At 43.5% G+C, this 12,871-nt stretch overlaps 1 protein-coding gene across 1 annotated transcript in view; it reads right to left on the bottom strand.

Annotated features, from left to right (window-relative positions):
- Positions 1-2,161: 2,161 nt before the first annotated feature.
- Positions 2,162-12,871, bottom strand: part of cpe (carboxypeptidase E) — a 36,108-nt gene continuing 25,398 nt past the window's right edge. Inside the window, exons 3-9 of the mRNA XM_061245588.1 lie at positions 11,002-11,169; positions 10,434-10,551; positions 6,695-6,877; positions 5,891-6,030; positions 5,139-5,238; positions 4,354-4,472; positions 2,162-3,667 (exon numbers count right to left, since the gene is read on the bottom strand). Of these exons, the coding sequence (XP_061101572.1) occupies positions 3,569-3,667; positions 4,354-4,472; positions 5,139-5,238; positions 5,891-6,030; positions 6,695-6,877; positions 10,434-10,551; positions 11,002-11,169 (927 nt within the window). The 3' untranslated portion in view covers positions 2,162-3,568. The remainder of the gene's footprint in view (positions 3,668-4,353; positions 4,473-5,138; positions 5,239-5,890; positions 6,031-6,694; positions 6,878-10,433; positions 10,552-11,001; positions 11,170-12,871) is intronic.

The raw sequence follows: 12,871 nt of genomic DNA on the forward strand, positions 1-12,871 counted from the left end.
CAATAAACAACGTTTCATTGGTTGTCCCAAGTACAGTAAGTAGTAAACAGGAAAAATACAAAATGGCGGCATTATGTATGCATAATAAGTAACACGGGTGTTTCTGATTTATTTAGCAGTTGTTGACTCAAAGTTCTGTGCCTCATTGCCCCCCTACTCTGTCACATTTAATTTTTGCGTTAAAAACTTGGGCCTACCGTACCTACCTCCGCTGTCCTACTGGAACAGCCTTCAGTCACTTTTGGCCTTGCCCCCCCCCTAGTGGTACAGTGAGATACTGACTTATTGGGTGCATTTTTTTGATGTACAGCAGGGGCCATGGACAGCCTAGGGTAGGCAGGTTTTCATTCCAACCAAACACCACACCGGCTAATTTTAATAACTAGTTCCCACCTCTCTGGTTGAAGTGCTAATCAGTCAGATGAGCTGGTGTAGTGATTGTTCATAATGAAAACTAGCATACTCTCAGCACATGATTGGGCACCCCTGATATTGCAATATAATATGACGTAAAACTTCACAATTTTAAACACTTTTAGCACTTTTAGCAATGTGTTTTAGGGTATGCGTTCTGTGCCCCTGTGTGTCTTCTGCCCAAACGCATCCCCCCCCCCTGTTCTTAGGCTCTTTCATTAGACATTGTCGATGTTATTGAGCAAAGCTATGCTAATGTAACTGGTGATGAATGGTGGGAGAGTTCTTTTCATTGATCTAACTTGTGGGTGCAGCACTAAATATATCACTGAGCTGGTTTGCATTAGAAAGCTGTTTTCATCATTTGGCGTAACCTTGCCATAATCAATATATGGGCTATCAATTAATTCATTTTATTAGCATTTAATTTGACTTGACTGATGAGCATTAATTTGATTAAGTGCGTGCTTAAGTTATAATGCTGATTTATTCGTTTTTGTTGCTGGTTTTTTTGGTCTTACTCCCATGTTTATTTATGTTATGTGCACTGGTATTTAGAGTTTCGGAGAGCATGAAATATAAATCTTTACTTTAGACTCTTTTGGATTCAATATTCCTATTATTCTACTTTTAATTTGTTCAATTTGTCATGTGGAAGATTATTAGTTATATAGCCTGGATCAGCAACGCGGTCCTCGAGGGCAAAGAACTGCTGGTTTTCCACCCTCCCTTTACCTGGGAGTCTGGCCTATCAGTAGCAGTAATTAACTGGGAGAAAAGAAAACCGGGGCTCTATTTGGATTTGAGGGCCTGAGTTGATGATGTCTGGTATATAGATTTTAAGTAGTAATTGTCATTTAATAATTCATTTTTAAGTGCATTGTAATGTAATTAGTGCATTGCATTGTGATGTAATTAGAATAATTAGGATATCACTCAGTCGCTGCAGTGCTGTGTGATGCGTTTCTGCAGATATATCTCATTTTTGGTTTCTCTGTTAATAATTAATTACAAAATATGCTTTAATTGGCTTAATAATCATCTCCCTCTGCAACTCAGCTGGTGTGTGACGAGCACTCTGGCACAAAATGGCTGCCGTTTCATCACCCAGGTGGGTGCTACGCACTGGTGGTGTTTGAGATGAGTCCCCCACTCCACTGCTTTCAGGTTTGAGAAAAGACACAATATAAGTGTTATCCATTTATATAGTAAAGTAGCATGTAGATAGAGAGATACTGTAAGATGAATATCTTCTCATAAAAATACTGATAGTCTGTTAAATGCTGCACTGTCATGTTGATATCAGTCAGAAAATACAATATTGCTGACACACAGTCAGACAGTTCTGTGAAATTCTGCACCACGGTGTTGATATCCTGTCAGACAGTGGCCTAGTGCTGACACGTACTCAGCTCTCAGTCAAATGCTGCATCACAATATTGATGTTCTGCCAGCAAGGCATTGTAATAACATTGTTCATTCTTATCAGATGTGCTGCTGCCATCCTGTCTGGGAGTTTCTGTCATCCTGAAATGGCACATCATATCCTTATGATCAGGAGTGTGATGCATTGTTGGTAAAACCTGCAGTCATAGGAGCATTTCATGTAAAATGTGACTATGTCAGGGAACAGGCACATCCTGGCCAGTGGCATGCGATACTGGGTGTACTAGGCTAATTGGTACGCCCAAAAATAATGTGGTACACTCACGATTACAGCTGCCAACTGGGTCGAAGGATCCTACCGTAAGCATTAAAATCCACTTTAATGTTTCATTTAATAGTACACAGTGCTTAAATTTTACAACACAATAACCGAAACAGAACCAAAAAGTAATTAAAAAATAAAATAAAATAAAAACCACATATTTCACAAAGATATCCATACTTGAATGACAACATAAACAGGGGGGTTTATTTCATCTTTAAATTCATGATCTTTCTCCAGCGCAGTTTATTTCTTCTTACATTCATGGAAATTTCAGTCAGCAGTTATTGGAGGAAAAAAAAACTATTTCATTCCAGAATACCTCTTCCTCCTGTGCTGTCATTGTGCTGTTAATGTGATCTGAGGAACAGCAGCGTAACTGAAACCTTGTCTATTCTGCAGCAAGGCAGACGCGGCAAACTTCAGATGAGTGATATGTCAGAAGTAAGTAATGGTCTTTCTTTGTGAAAAGACCATCTGCCTATGAGCACACACGCGTGCATGCTAAGTGCTTGAGATCTTCTCTGCCTCCTGTCATGACAAAACGGATATGCTGACCATCACTAACGGAGACTTTCTAAACACATCGCGCGACAAAAATATAGAGTATATGAGTGACAGCTGCTATTTCAGTGATAGTCTTGCTCTTGTGTCGTACTCGAGTTTACACAACTCTCGTTTCTATACAAAAACCTAACCTCTCCCTCAGCGGAAATGCAAAAGGGAGACCAAAGCAGAAGTTGAAAACAGAGAACACAGCAACCCAAGTACACACTATAGTTTAATACACATGATTATCTTTTTTTTCCCCAAATGCTTAACTTAAATGTACAACAGGAACAAAATAATCTGCAACAAACCCACTTCTATTTTCTTAATCACTTGGATTTACAATTCCTCTACGTTTTTGTGAATATCAAAATTCTGTAATTTCTTATCACTGAAATGCATGGGTAACAAAGTAGTCCAGAGCAGAACGCTGAAATGCTGTTTTTTTTTTCTAAGTGTATATTTATATATTTATATATAAGTGTATTTTAAAATGGCTTTAACACCAGTATCATTCTTCACACATACATTCCACACAATAGTGCCCTATACACAGGGGGTACACAGTTCGATGCTGATCTATGGTTTGTGTAGTGTTTAATATGGATCAGAAATAATACAATCTCACAGGAAAATTAAACAAAGATGGCGTCTGTGCCTTTAGTGACAACCGCTTGTGCTGTATTCCGCAGCAGTTGTCCGTGCGGTGGGAAACAGAATTATTATTATTCTTTTTTGTAAATTTAACAAAGAACCATACAAGCAGCTCAATAATTCCAATCACAACTCGGATAATATAATCAATCGAACAGAAAAAGACTGAACAAATATGACGACAGTATCTTTACACTGGGGTGACCGACACACTGATGCTACGAGGACGTGTGCTGTGTGCCTTTAGAAATTCAACGTTTCAGACATCATCTTCCACCAGTCCATCAGCTCTTCCTTCTCCTCCTCCTTCCTCTCCACCAAAGACTCCAAATCAAAGTCCAGCTGGGCACAAAAAGATATATTTATTATAATTAGTAATAATAATCATCATCATCATCATCATCATCTTCATCAGAACAATAATGAAAGAAAGGCTTCCACATACATGTATGTAAATGGGAAATGGTAAATGGCTGGCATTTATATAGCGCCTTTATCCATAGTGCTGTACGATTGATGCTTCTCATTCACCCATTCGCACACTCGCTCAGGGTCACTTCCACACACCCAGGGTGGGATCGAACCGGCAACCCTCCCACCGCCAGACAACTGCTCTTACCTCCTGAGCCAGTGCAGTAGCAATGCTAATAGAGAGAGAGCGCTATATGCTACAGCACCAATGCTAATGGAGAGAGGGCACTATGTTACAGCACCAATGCTAATGGAGAGAGGGCACTATGCTACAGCACCAATGCTAATGGAGAGAGGGCGCTATGTTACAGCACCAATGCTAATGGAGAGAGGGCACTATGTTACAGCACCAATGCTAATGGAGAGACAGCATGATATTCTACAGTAGCAATGCTAATGGAGAGACAATGCTATATGCTACAGCATTAATGCTAATGGAGAGACAGTGCTATATTCTACAGTAGAATGCTAATGGGAAGACAGCAGCAATGCTAAGAGAGGGACAGCGCACACTGCAAAGCAGCAGAGCACTGTGGTCCTCGCAGGTATGTGCTCACCCTCATAGCAGGACTGTAGGGAACAGCCACTTTCTTAATCACAGTGAGGTATCCGGGCACTGAGGCTGACACTTTGTAATTCCCGGGAGCCAAGAGTCGCCAGTAATCTCCGTCCTTGGCTGCAATCACAGATGGCGATGGTCAAATTCCCCATCTCCACACAATTCACTTCTTTGAGCACGAAAAGACCTATTCATGGTGTTATCACTATGTGAGCCATCTTAGAAATTTTAATATTTTAATGTTAGATTTACAGAACACTATTTTATGTTAAAGAAATACTGTATTTATAATTTTTTACATGTGTGTGGTGTTAAAAAATTTAAAAACAATAAATTCATTATAATCTGGGTGTAATTCCAGTTTTTGAGAAGTTCTAAGTGATAAAACAATGACAAGATAGGAATGATAATATCCTTAAAGCTCATTATCTCAGAACTGCAGAAATAGCAGATGTGCAGCAGTTCTCTGGTCACGACATACTGCGCATCTCTTCTACAACGCAACCTAAAATTGTCATACTTTTACTCACCACTAGGTGTCAGCAACACTAAGTGCATATCAATACATTGGCCTACTATTGCCGTACTGAGGCAGAGAACATCCCTCCCACACAGAGAAAAATATGGATATTTGTGGGGGATACGGTTGGCTGGCACAAACATTTTACAGAAATAAACAACGCAACACTGCGGATAATGCCAAGACACTATATAGTACAGGTACTTGATGTGCCGTGTGCAGGTTTGGATATTCTACAGTATACAGAATAATCCAGAGTTTACCAGAGGTGATGTCATGGTCGAGGCCCTCCACAGAAATGGAGGCGTTAGAGAGGGGGTTCCCCTGCAGGTCACGCACAAAGCCCTTCACCCCGCGGTGGATCTGTGTGACAGAGACAACTGCACTCCACTGTTCTCAGAGCAAACACAGCACACAGTCATGTGGAAATGTGCCTTCTGCAAGAGATTCATAGGCCGAATAATGGCACTTTCAAGGCATGTAAGTTCTGTGCTACACAGATAATTACTTGAATGTTACTTGAATGGAATCTGCACCCACATAGAAAAGTAAATATATGGTGCAAAATTAAAAATCGATTTGAATATAATTAAAATACATGTATGAAATGCACACAAATGCCTCACTACATTATTATATTTAAATATATGTAAATACATATAAATATGCAAAAGCAGCACATTTTGTATATTTAAATTTACTGTATTTTCACAATATATTTGAGATATGTGTAAATATATGATGTAAATATACACTCAGTGAGCACTTCATTAGGTAGAACTGTACGCCAGCTTGCTAATGCAAGTATTTAATCAGTCAATCATGTGGCAGCATCTAAATGCATAAAAGCAAACATGGTCAAGATGTGCAGCTGTTTTTCAGACCAAAATGTCAGAATGGGGAAGAAATGTGATCTAACTGACTTTGACCGTGGAATGATTGTTGGTGCCAGACAGGGTCTATGTGGGTATCAGATCTTCTGGGATTTTCACATACAACAGCCTCTAGGCCATACCTGCTGGATGTAGTTGACCATGGAGTTCTTGTTCTGGTCCCAGTACTGCTTCAGGGTGTCCTCTGGGGGGAATTTGTCACAGCTCAGCTCTACAGTGATCTCGAAGCAGTTGCTGCTGAGGTAGTTGAAGTCCTGCATTCCTAAACAGAGACGGGAGGATCGGGAGGTCAGAGATCGGCAGAGACACACTCAAACACACACGCCCAAGAAGCAGTACAGCACATTCCAGAACATGCCATTCATCACGTTCTAGAATAAGCAGTTCATTCATTCTAGAGCAGTCAATCCAGAGCATTCTAGAATGCGCCGTGTATCACGTTCTAGAACAGGCAGCGCCTAATGACAAATGTCATTGTAAAAAAAGGTTTTTATTTTATTTTATTATTATTATTATTATTATTATGAGGTTGACATCCATATTCAGATCTCTCTTGGTTGAGGCTAGCTCTACACTGGGCCTGGAGGGCAGAGACATTGGCATGTCTACACACACTTAACCTCCTGACTCCCCTAACAGCTGAACCCGTGCACTGGAGGTCTGGGAGGGCTCACTGCTTAAAGAGAGCTGAAATCCTGTGAGACCAGCTGCAGTGATGCATTCTGGGTAAAGGCAATAAACCAATAGGGCTAATCCTTCAGCAGCCGCCGCTCACAACACGCACACACACACACACACCACACACACATACACACGCGCGCACACACAGACACACACACACGCACACACACACACACACACACACACACACACAAACACACACACACACAGTCTGCTCAGTGTGAGCGCTGTGGCAGGTAACAGACCTCCGGGGACGCTGTACCACGCCCCTCCGTTGGTGATGCCGTCCAGGAAGCTGCTGTCGTCGTCGTTCTTGCGGCAGGGCGTGCGTTTGGGGTCGGACATGACGGGGTTCAGGCTGGAGTACGCACGGGCCAGGCTCTTAAAGGTGACATCATCAGGACTAGCGCTGTACTCGTGGGTAGAGCCTGTGAGGAGGGGGGGTACGGTTAGAGTATGTTCAATCCACTCACACACAGTACGACAATGCAATGTAATTACATTCTAGATTTGGTTGTTGCAGTAGCAGGACAATGCAACAACCAGATAAAAGCTAAACTATAAAAAAAAAAAACCTAACCCATTTTTTCACATTATTATTACATGTACAAAAAAACAACACAGCAATTACCTTACATGTACAAAATAAAATAGAAACATTTAACTGCCAAATAGTAGAACAGATGTTCAATTGAATTTGGATATTTACATTTACATTTACATTTTAGTCATTTGGCAGACGCTTTTAATCCAAAGCGACTTACAAGTTCATAGGTTCTACCACAAGTCAAAGCATCACATCCAGAACTAGGAAAATACACGTGGACTGCTGTTCTAAACATATAGTCGTCATCATAAGTGCAATTTTTTTTTTTTTTTTTTTTTTTTTTTTGGGGGGGGGGGGGGGTTAGACAGGGATAGGGGTATCAGAAGGGGGGGGCGGGGTAAATCAGGAGGGGGGACTAAGGTAGAGTTTGAAGAGGTGTGTTTTGAGTCTGCGTCGAAATAGGGGGAGGGATTCTGCTGTCCTGACAGCGGTAGGCAAGTCATTCCACCACTGAGGAACCAGAACGGAAAACAGGCGTGAACGTGCAGCTCGACCGCCAGGTGCCCGTAGAGAGGGAATCGTAAGGCGACCAGAGCTGGCAGACCGGAGTGGTCTAGCTGGGGAGTAGGGAGTGATCAGCGATTGTATGTAATGTGGGGCAGTCCCCTTAGCAGCCTGAAATGCCAACACTAGGGCCTTGAATCGGATGCGTGCGGCAATAGGAAGCCAGTGGAGGCCAATGAGAAGCGGGGTGACATGAGCCGACCTGGGCTGACTGGTGATCAAGCGGGCTGCAGCATTCTGGACCAGCTGGAGGGGCTTGATGGCGCACGCTGGGAGACCGGCTAGGAGGGAGTTGCAGTAATCCAGGCGGGAAATGACGAGCGCCTGGACTAGGAGCTGGGTGGCTTTCTCCGTCAGGAGATGACGGATGCGGCGTATATTAAACAGAAAGAACCTGCAGGTTCTGGCAGTGGAGAATACTTGTGGAGCCAGGGTGAGGCAGTTATCAAGAGTCACCCCAAGATTCTTTGCCGTGCGGGAGGAGGAAACTACAAAGTCCTCCACAGTCAGTGAGAGGTCGATTGACGGAGAGGACTTAGCAGGGATGTAGAGAAGCTCAGTTTTGGCAAGGTTGAGCTTCAGGTGATGGGAAGTCATCCATGCAGAGATATCAGCCAAGCAGGCAGAGATCTGTGTGGTGATTTGGGTGTCGGGGGGGAAGGAAATGAAGAGTTGGGTGTCATCAGCGTAGGAGTGATAAGAGAAGCCGTGGGAAGAGATAACAGAACCAAGAGACATGGTGTATAGCGAGAAGAGGAGAGGCCCAAGAACCGAGCCCTGCGGGACTCCAGTTCGTAGGGGTTGAGGGTCGGAGAGTGCGCCCCTCCAAGTCACCTGGTAGGAGCGACCAGAGAGGTAGGAGGAAAACCAAGCGAGTGCAGAACCTGTGACACCCATCCCAGACAGCGATGAGAGCAGAATCTCATGGTTGACTGTATCGAAGGCGGCCGACAGGTCGAGGAAGATGAGGACAGAGGAGAGGGATTTTGCTTTAGCAGAGTGGAGTGCCTCAGTGACCGCGAGCAGGACGGTTTCAGTGGAGTGGCCACTCTTGAAGCCAGACTGGTTGGGGTCATGGAGATTGTTGTGGAGAAGATAAGTGGACAGTTGGGAGCAGACCGCCCGTTCCAGGGTTTTAGCGAGAAAGGGAAGAAGAGAGACAGGCCGGTAGTTGTTCAGGGCAGAGGGATCGAGAGTAGGTTTTTTGAGGAGGGGAGTGACTCTGGCCCTCTTCAGGGAAGAGGGCATGGTGCCGGAAGAGAGGGAGGTGTTGATTAGAGAGGAGAGAAAAGGGAGAATGTCCTCAGATATAGATTGTAGGAGGGGAGAGGGGATGGGGTCAAGAGGACAGGTGGTTGGGCGGTGGGAAGTAAGGAGTTTCAGCGTGTCGGCATCAGAGAGGGGAGAAAAGGAGGTTAGGGAGTTGGGGAGGGTAGGAGGGTCAGCAGGGGTGGAGGGTTGGGAGAAGGAATTGCGAATAGCATCGACCTTCTTTTCAAAGAAGGAGACAATATAATATTTTAAATGTAGTTTTGGTCTGAAAATCCCTTCGGGTAAACTGGTAAAACTGTCTACAACTAAGGGAGCTTTAAATCACATCTTTTTTCCATAATGTGACAAACTAGAGATGTATAGAGATCTAATTGCCAGAATATAGACTACACATCCCAGTGATCACAGGGAATGACCTGAGAGGGTTTCATGCGATTCAAATTTCATCCATCACATTTGAAATTAGACAAATGTAAACACACACCAAAGCTGCAAAATCGAAGAAACGTTTTACATGGTTGGAGATTCGCAAATGAAATTTCAATTGACGTACTGTCAGGGCAAAAAAAAGAAATCAATAGACAGTGCTTTATTTCAGTGTTGGAGGTAACAGAAAGTGGCACGGCCCCTTTGTCTCGCGTCCTCTTTCATGTAGCTCACCGCAGACCCGAGGTCATGTGACCGGCCTGCTGTGTACACCTGCCTCCGCATCTGGGACACATTATTCTGTTTCATTGTGTTTTTCCACCCAGCTGTCAAAGCACTGTAAACCTTTGCAGTAAACAAGTGAAAGTGCTCAGAGTGAATGTACAAAGAGCCGCCCTTCTCTCAGTTCAACCAGGAGTTGTACCCTTTTTTGCAGCGCGCTAAATTACATGGCTGTGTTTACAGAGTATATTTGTGTAAAAACAGGTCATGCCAACTTTTGTCTGGCTCCTGCAAAAACAGAAACTGAAAAGGCTGCAGTAAAGGTTTAGTTTTGAAGGCTGAAATGCGTGGGCAGAGTCAAATGCAGAGGGCAAACAGAATAAAAAAACAGCTCAAGTTAGGTTTTGAACCAGCTGGTAGCTGGTTGACCAGCTCAGACCAGTTTCATACTCAACATGGTTTGACCAGCTCAAGCTAGGTTCTGAAAGAGCTGGTAGCTGGTCATTTCAGACTGGTCAAGCTGGTCATAGCTGGCCTGGCTCTGTGTTGTTAGCATGCTGAAACGACAGAACATATGTGTGTGTGTGTGTGTGCGAGTGTGTGTGTGTGTGTGTGTGTGTTTGTGTGTGAGTGTGTGTGTGAGTGTGAGTGTGTGTATGTGTGTGTGAGTGTGTGTGTGTGTGCATGTGTGTGTGTGTGTGTGTGTGTGTGTGTGCGCATGTCTGTGTGCATGTGTGTGTGTGTGTGTGTGTGCGCATGTGTGTGTGTGTGTGTGTGTTTGTGTGTGAGTGTGTGTGTGTGTGCGTGTGTGAGTGTGTGTGTGTGTGTGTGTGTGTGTGTTTGTGTGTGAGTGTGTGTGTGAGTGTGTGTGTGTGTGTGTGTGAGTGTGTGTGTGTGTGTGTGCATGTGTGTGTGTGTGTGTGTGTGTGTGCGCATGTGTGAGTCAAACTTGCCGCTGCGTGTCTCGTCGTAAGGGTAGTTCGCCACAACGTCTCCGCCGTGAAGGTTAGCTGAAAGGACGAAGGGAATGTCCATGATCCAGTGGATGATAGCCTTGGTCTCAGGGGCAAGCTGGAGCGGGTGGGGACAGTAATGACTGTTATTACCACGGTTACAGCATATTTACAATATCTCCGCTATCATATCTTGTCATCCTAACAAAATAAATCCTACATGGTCACATTTTTTGACAGGGGTGGGCTCAACTCCATTTTATTTCAGGGAAGTGAACTGGAATTGAGTGTATGAATTGAAAAATGGGTATAAGATTTTATATCATCCATTTTTTGTACTATGCATTACTTGACGTTCATTTCATTTTTGGAATTGACCAAATTGAAATGGAACTGACCCAGAAAAGGGGTTTTGAACAGGTTGTTTTGCTTGTCTCCATAGAGGAACCTTTTTTAATTCTTTATGGAACCCTTTATGGTCATAGTGGTGAAGTACTAGATAGGGTTCTTCTATGGAATCACATGGGTTCCTACTGTCATATTGTTCTCCGGGTTTCGACCCGCCTACCTTGGTGTTCTCGTCCACTGCCTTCTTCATGTTCTTCAGCAGGTGGTTGTTGGCTCCGCCCTCGCGCTCGTTCATGTAGACGATGCGGTCGAGATCCGGAAAGTTCCGGTTGAGGTCAATGCCCTGAGCGTTGCTGCGGCCCACGAACCAGTCCTTCATCTCCCCCGGCTGCACGGTCAGGAGAGAGGGAGGGAAGGAAAGAAGGAGAGAGGAGGGCGAAAGCGGGAGAGAGAAAAAGTGTAACATACTATATTAGTCATGTATAGAGAGAGATGTCATGTACGTATAGCCATATATGTCTTTGTTCATGTTTGAATGTTTTGCTGGATGCTTTGCTAATACTGAACAGTGAACATATTCTCTACCAGTGAAGCCTTTTAAAATAAATATTTCACCCTAGCCACTACCATTATTGGGTCATTATAAAGAATTGTCCAGCAGTGAAAAGAAAGCTTCCACTCTGGACATAATTACATGCTGCCTATTTAACCTCTAATCTCACAAACCAAAGAACAGAAATATACACAAGAGTCAAAAAGACAGCATCAAGACTATGTCTAAAGTATGTCATTTTGACATTTATATATTTCGAGGAGATGGTGAGGTTTGTAGCGGCATCTCTGTTTGCGGCATAACAACACTATAAATAACAGGTATCAGACTTAAGATGAGTGTATGTGGGACAGACAGAAACACACAGAAGAACAGGGGAAAACAGAAGACTGAGGAGGTGTATAAGAGTATGAGGCAGAGAAAGCTGAGGACTCATTAACCTAAGCCCATGCTCAGGGTTTAAAAATATCCTCCAGCCACCTGACAATACCCCCCCCCCCCCCCCCCCCCAATCCCACGAAGGGATTACTGGGCCAAGTCACACACGCTCTACTAACCAACCCCCCCGCCCCCATTTTAGGTAATCAACACCACAGAAATCCCCCTTTTCAGGGAATCGGTGCTAACAATTAGATTTGGGATGTTTATGGGCCGTTCATGGGACTTTATCTTGAAGCCACACCTGGCTTGGGCCTTTTCACACCCAGCACCTTTAAGAGAGTCTGTGAGAGCAGCCTGAGCTGCTGCGGAAACCGGGTCAGGGATTGGCAGATGAGAGTGTGAAGGCAAAACAACACTTATGTCACTGTCGCAATACTTCTGAGTGTGTGTGTGTGAGTGTGTTTTATCCTGTCTGTTCTACAGTGTGTGTGTTATATCCTGTCTGTTCTACAGTGTGTGTGTTATATCCTAGTTCTGTTCTACAGTGCGTTTTATCCTAGTTATGTTCTACAGTGTGTGTGTTTTATCCTATCTGTTCTACAGTGTGTTTTATCCTATCTGTTCTACAGTGTGTGTTTTATCCTCTGTTCTACAGTGTGTGTGTTTTATCCTGTCTGTTCTACAGTGTGTGTGTTTTATCCTAGTTCTGTTCTACAGTGCGTTTTATCCTAGTTATGTTCTACAGTGTGTGTGTTTTATCCTATCTGTTCTACAGTGTGTTTTATCCTCTGTTCTACAGTGTGTGTGTTTTATCCTAGTTCTGTTCTACAGTGTGTGTGTTTTATCCTAGTTCTGTTTTACAGTGTGTGTTTTATCCTGTCTGTTCTACAGTGTGTGTTTTATCCTAGTTCTGTTCTACAGTGTTTTATCCTAGTTCTGTTCTACAGTGTTTTATCCTAGTTCTGTTCTACAGTGTGTGTGTTTTATCCTAGTTCTGTTCTACAGTGTGCGGTTTATCATAGTTCTGTTCTACAGTGTTTTATCCTAGTTCTGTTCTACAGTGTTTTATCCTAGTTCTGTTCTACAGTGTGTGTGTTTTATCCTAGTTCTGTTCTACAGTGTTTTATCCTAGTTCTGTTCTACAGTGTGTGTGTTT

This window comes from Conger conger, chromosome 6 (genome assembly GCF_963514075.1).
Source record: "Conger conger chromosome 6, fConCon1.1, whole genome shotgun sequence".
Lineage (NCBI taxonomy): Eukaryota > Metazoa > Chordata > Actinopteri > Anguilliformes > Congridae > Conger > Conger conger.